Source organism: Tursiops truncatus, chromosome X, assembly GCF_011762595.2.
Source record: "Tursiops truncatus isolate mTurTru1 chromosome X, mTurTru1.mat.Y, whole genome shotgun sequence".
NCBI lineage: Eukaryota > Metazoa > Chordata > Mammalia > Artiodactyla > Delphinidae > Tursiops > Tursiops truncatus.
This window is the reverse complement of record NC_047055.1, coordinates 103,264,149-103,270,586: the sequence shown is the minus strand read 5'-3', so window position 1 is coordinate 103,270,586 and position 6,438 is coordinate 103,264,149. Positions and strand designations below refer to the sequence as shown.

The 6,438-nt window shown below is 56.1% G+C and overlaps 1 protein-coding gene across 1 annotated transcript; it reads left to right on the top strand.

Annotated features, from left to right (window-relative positions):
• The first annotated feature begins 5,289 nt into the window (after nt 1-5,289).
• Nucleotides 5,290-6,438, top strand: LOC117310223 (melanoma-associated antigen B1-like). The gene has a single exon (XM_033849326.2). It carries the CDS (start codon nt 5,290-5,292, stop codon nt 6,328-6,330), a length of 1,041 nt encoding a protein of 346 aa, XP_033705217.1. The 3' UTR covers nt 6,331-6,438.

Genomic DNA, 6,438 nt, shown 5'->3' with positions numbered 1-6,438 from the left:
AATGAGGGAACCACACACCCCAGAACAGAGAAGTCCCACAAATCCCCCGAATGCTGTCAGCCCTGGGATGCCCAGGACAGATGTTTGAGGTAGACGAACCCCCTCAGTCTCCCTGAGGAGTCTCATGGAGTTGAGGACCCTGGACTAGTGGGACAGCCACTGATCTACAGAGAGAAAACTCAGGCCTAAACAAGAGTCAAGAAAATTACCTGGCTGTTACGAGGGGACCCCCAAAAGCAGAGGGGGCCAAATAGAATTCTGTACAGGTCTTAGCCCTGGGAGACCCAGAAGAGCTACCACTGAGTCATCCCCTCATTCCACCCGTGTGTTGTAGTTTATCTTATGACAGGGCCGAAAGTAAGCTCATCACACGAGATGAATTGTGCCGAAGCAGAGCAGTAGAGGGCTGCCGCTCGCTCAGGCAAAACAGCGCCGTCTGTCCTGCTGTGGTAGCTTTTATTAAAGCATTATCTAGGTTTACACTTTAAGACTTGTTTTCTTAACGTTTCAGAAATGCCAAAGCAGCAACCTATGTTTTTATTAATTATACAAGCAATAATTGGCTTTCTTGAGAACCTGCCGTGCTTCGTCCTTGAGCGCAAAAGCAGCACAAAGTTCCCACCATTATTTTGATTATACTGAAGTAGCACAAGGACATTTCCTTGCGTTCCCACCATTCTGATTATACTGAGGACATCTCATGGATCAGTGCCCAAAGCACTCAATGCTTCTTCGCAGGCCCCCGGTTTGCCGCGGGGGGGTGGGGGGGGGGCTCAAAGCATTCAGGACTGTTCACAGCTCTGGCTTATTCGCATGCCCCCGGTTGGCCGGGGGGGCTCAAAGCAATCAGGACTGTTTCCAGTTCTGGCTTATTCGCCAGTCCCCAGTTTGCTGGGGGCGGGCTCATGGGTCACGTCTCCTTTCCATGTCCTCACTTATTCCACTACACCGTGTGATCTCAGGGAGGGAAGGGCCTCATCTAGCAGGATCGGACTCCAGTTCTGCAGAGGGGGACGTCTTGGCCATAACCAGAGTCAAGGTGAGGACCCTCAGTGCTAATGAGGGGGTCTCTCCCCCAAGGAGGGAGGCTCACAGGGTGGCGCCCGTCTTGTCAGGCAGAGATGGTCGGAGCAGCGCCCTGACTTCCCCCCACTAGGGCCTCGGGGAGGTGAGGGCTTGGTTCGGAGGCTGGAGGACCCGGGACCGTAGAGGGAGGGGTCCCGGGCTCTGATAGACGGCACCGACAGGACGCAGGGACCGTTGACCCCTAAACAGTGGGCATCCCCGCAGAGTCCCGCCCCTGCCGTCAGCCCTCGGAGACCCCACGCAGTGCCAGATGCGGCTCCCCCCGACTTCTGCTTCGGAAGCGAGGAGCCCGACCGGGAGCCGCGGCGTTTGTTCGTCCGAGCGTGGATTTTCAGGACTCGTCCGGAGCCACGGTGAGGACCTGAATGTAGCCTGAAGGGACCTTCCTTCCCCCCTCCCCCCATAACAAAGGTGACCCCTGCCTCCCGCCCCTGCCTGCCATCAGCAGCGTGGGACCCTGATCTGACGTATATGCCAGAGGAGTTGCCGTCTGGAGGGCCTCAGAGAGTGGAGGGCCTTTGTCTACAGGGGCCGGCTTCTTAGGCAAAGGGTGTAGTCTTGTCCCCAGCAGGTGAAAAGTGGGACCTTCAGAGCTGACGAGGGTCCCTCCTTCCGAAAGGCGTGACTGCACGGGGCCCCCTCCCGCCTTCACTCGCGCGATGCCCTAGAGTAATTCAGGCTGAGAGAACCCCTCATTTCTGCCTGGGGTGGGAAGTGGGGTTGGGGGCTAGGGGACATTCGGGTAGAGAAAGGCCTTTATGGAAAGGGGGCAGAACTTCCCTGGCGGTCCAGTGGTTAAGACTCCTCGCTTCCACTGCAGGGGGCGCACGTTCGATCCCTGGTGGGGGAACTAAGATCCCACATGCCACATGGTGCGGCCAAAAAGAAAGGGCGGGGGCGTGGACCAAGAGGGTGTTCTGTATGCTAAGTGAAATAAGTCAGGCAGAGAAAAACAAATACTGTATGATTTCACTTACACGTGGAAGCTGAAAAAACAAATGAACAAACAACAGAACAGGAACAGTTATAGACACAGGAAACAAACAGGTGGTTGGGGGGAGGAGAGAAATTAGGTGAGGACAATTAAGAGATACAAACTACCAGTTACGAAGTAAATGCGTAAAGGGTGTGAAATGTAAAACAAGAGGTTGTTGGATGGATGGATGGATGGATGGATGGATGGATGGATGGATGGATGGATAGATAGATAAGGCAACCCCATTAAGCTTAGGGAGGAGACTTGGCCCTAAAAGAAGCAGAGGTAGGACCATCAGTGTTAGTAAGCAGACCTCTCGTGAAAACAGGGAACTGCACAAATCAGCAGCCCTGCTCTCACACCTGGGAGTCCCCAGATAAGGTAGCCGGGATGTGGAGCCCCCGACTTCTCTTCTAGCTACTCAAGGAGGTGAGAGCTGCGGTCTGAGGCATGTAGATTCGGGTCAGTGGAGGGAGGAATCCCAAACCCTACCCGGACTGGACGCCAGAGTCCTGAATGAGGACTGAGGGAGCCACCAACTCCAGAACAGTGGGGTCGGAGAGTCCCACCCTTCCTGTTACCAGGCGTAGCCGAGCCCCAGATCAGCTTTGGCAGAATGAGGCTCACTCTGACTGTAAGCTCAGGTCCCAGGAAGATGAGGACCTTTTCTGACGGTCATGGACTCACGTCAGCAGAGGGCAAAGTCCCAGGCAGGGTGCAGAGTCAAGGTGAAGATCCTGAGTGAGGAAATGGAGACTGCTCCATACACAGTGGAGAGAGCTGCATCTCATGCCGCCCCTGGCGTTAGCCCCGGGAGGCCCAGGGCAGAGCTGGCAGGCTCAGGTGCCCCCTAACTTCTGCCTGTGGGGTCTGAGGGAGATGAGGGCCTTGCTTTAAGGGCTGGCTTCCCGGTTCAGCAGAAGAAGGGGAGTCCCAGGCCATGATCGATGTCAAGGCACAAATTCTATGCGAGGAATGAGACAACCGACTCCCCCAGAACAGAGGACACCCCACAAAGTGCCACATCGGCCTTCACCCTGGAGAGCCAGGTTTAGAGCTCTCAGGCTGCATTGCCCTCTCAGTTCCTCCAAGAGTGGTCTCAGGGACGTCAGGGTTTGGGTCTAATGGGAGAGGCCTCATTCAACATAGGGAAGAAGCCTGGTTCCTAACGAGAGTCAAGGTGGTAACACTGAGTGAACATGAGGGAGCCCCACCCAGAAAGAAGTGAACCCCATAGAATCTCATCCCTACTCTCAGACCTGGGAGGGAGACTCAGGCATGGTGACCTGATGAATATCACTCACGTTTTCCCGGACCATGGCAGGGAGGTGAGGAACCTCCTTGATGGGAGTATGGGCTCAGGTGAGCAGCCGGAGGATTTCCAGGTAATGCCAGGATCCAAGGAGAGGACCCTGAGAATTGAGGGGACCACGTACACCACAATAGTGAGGGCCACAGAATCTCTTCCTGCCTGTCAGCATTGCAAGTCCACACACAGTTGTAGCTAGAGAGACAAGAAAATTTTCTTTCTAGCGGGTCTCGGGGAGTTGGGGGCCTTAGTATGAGGGGATAGACGTCAAGTCAAGACACAGAGGATGTCCAAGTCCTGCTGTGCGTCAGGGTGAGGACACTGAGGGATGATGTAGATGCAGACCCACCCAAAGCAGTGGGGGCCCACAAACTCCCACCCCCCTCAGCCCTGGGAAACCCCAGGTAGAGGTAGCCTGATGTGTCACCCCTCACTTCGGGCCCCAGGGACCCAGGCAGATGTGGGCCTTGATCTGAGGCCAGAAGACTCAGGTGGGCTGAGGGAGGAGCGTAGATGCCGTCTGAGTGAGGGCGAAAGAGGCCAACGATGCCGCAACAGTGGGGTCCCGTGGAGTCCAGCCCCTGCTACCAACCCAGGGAGGGCATGGACGGGGATGACTGGCAGTGGCTCACCCTTTCTTTCATCTTGGGGATCTCAGGAAGGTGAGAATCTTAATGTAATGCAAGCGAACTCAGATCAGCGGAGGGAGGATTTCCGGGATTTGCCAGGACTCACGGAGAAGATGCTGAGGACTGGGGGGGGAAGTCCACCCCGTGCCAGCGGGGACCGCGCAGAGTCCCTTTCCATTGTCGTTCCTAGAGGTGCCCCCAGGCACAGATGTGAGGCACAAGTGCCCATCAGTTCCCCACTCGGAACTCACAGGGAAGTCAGCATCTTGGTGTGATGGGTCAGCAGAGGGAGGAACCGTAGACCCTCCCCTGAGTGAGAAATGGGGACCATGAGGGAGGACCACACGTTATAGGGCCTCAGCCTGCCTGCTGCAACTTTCAGCCTCTGGAGACTAGGGGCGCTGTGGCCAGATAAGGCCATCGTCACTTCCACTGTTCGGTCTCAGGGAGCTGTGGGCCGTACTGTGAGGAAATGTCCTCAAGTCAAGAGAGAAAGGAGCCCCCAGATCCTCCCAGGAGACCCAGTGGGGACTGTGAATGACGACTGAAGGTAGCACACCCCCCTTCCACCGAATCAAAGGCATAATAAAGAGTCCTGCCCAGGCCTCTGCTCAGCCCTTGAAGGCCCAGAGCATGGTTGTCAGGCGGAGGCTCCTCATTTCTTTGTATCATTTCTAAGGGAGACGAGATCCTTCGTCTGAAGGTGCCACACCAGGGGCAGCAGGAGGGGTCCCAGACCCTTGGTGTCGACAAGATGAGGACGCTGAATGGTTGAGGACCAGCGAGTTCAGGACAGAGCAGGCCCCACACAACTGTCAGCGCTGTGCACCCTGACAGTGTCCATGACTCAGTTCCTTCTCGTGGGCCCCAGGGAGCTTTGAGGTGTCACCTTTAGAGCAGCACAGGAAAGAGGTCCTGGCCCTACCAAGAGTCGATGTGACAATCCTGTTTGTGAACGAAAGGGACCCTTGGAACCCAGAGAGTGCCTACCCTACCAGGATCTGTGGTCACCGCCGTCAGCCACAGGCAGGGCTGGCAGGCTGTAGCCTGAGGCTCACTCAGTCTCGCTTCTTACACTGGGTTCTCGGGGGACAGGCTGACCAAGAACAAGAAAGAGCCTAGTGGTTCCTAGAGCAGTGCCCTCAAGGAAACGTGCAGAGCGGCCTTCTTCAAGTCAGGGTGGGACCTCCCTGCTGAAGGTGCTCACACCCTCTCACCTTCCCTCCTCCAGGTTCCAGCATCACCTGCTCTCCTGCCCACTCCCCCGCTTGCTGTCCCTGCCCATAGTCATGCCTCGGGGGCAGAAGAGTAAGCTCCGTGCCCGCGAGAAGCGCCACCAGGCCCGGAGGGAGACCCAGAATCTCGGGGGTGCTCAGGCCACTGCAGCACAGAGAGAAGAGTCGCCTTCGTGCCCCTCTTCTCCTTCTCGGGGTACTCCCCCGAGCTCCCCTGCTGCTGGCACTCGCCAGGAGCCTCAGGGAGCCCCAGCCACTAGCTCTCGTGCTGCAGGGGTTTCAGGCCCAGGATCTGATGTACGCGCCAAGGGCCCGGTTCAGGCAAGGAGAAGTTCCTCCCGCGCCTCAGCCTCTGGTGAGAGCTTTCAGAGAGATCCTCTGATCAAGAAGGTGGGAATGTTGACAGAATTCCTGCTGGAGAAGTATACAGTGGAAGAGCCCATTATAAAGGCAGACTTGCTGAAGCTTGTGAACAAAAGGTACAAGGGGAAGTTCCCTGATATCCTCAGGAGAGCTGCTGAGTGCGTTCAGCTGATCTTTGGTCTTGAGTTGAAGGAAGTCAAGCCGGGTGGTGATTCCTATACCCTTGGCAGCAAGCTACATGTCAGCGATGATGGGTGTCGGAGCAGTGGCTGGCGGTTTCGGAAGAATGGGCTTCTGATGCTTCTCCTCGGTGTGATCTTCTTGCATGGCGACCGTGCCTCTGCGGAGGAGATCTGGGAATTCCTGAGTGGTTTGGGTGTTTATGTTGGAAGGTGTCACATAATCTTTGGGGAGCCCAGGAAGCTTATCACAGAAGATCTGGTGCAGGAAAAGTATCTGGTGTATCGTCAGGTGCGCGACAGCAATCCCCTGCGCTATGAGTTCCTGTGGGGCCGGAGAGCCCGCGCTGAAACCACCAAGATGAAAGTCCTGGAGTTTGTGGCCAGGGTCGCTGGTACCGTCCCCAGTGCCTTTCCAGTCCATTATGAAGACGCTTTGAGAGATGAGGAAGACAGAGCCCGATCCCAAGCCAGAGCTGCAGCCAGGGCTCTAACTCGTATCAAGGCCAGTGCGCCTTCCAAGGTCATGTCTAGCAGTTCCTCCCACCCTTAGTGAGGTCTGAGGCAGCTTCTTCACTTTGTGTTTGACCAACGCTGCCAACCTTTTCAGTAGTGAGAGGCTAAGCTGGGGCTGGAAAGATCATAATATATATCTTCTTTG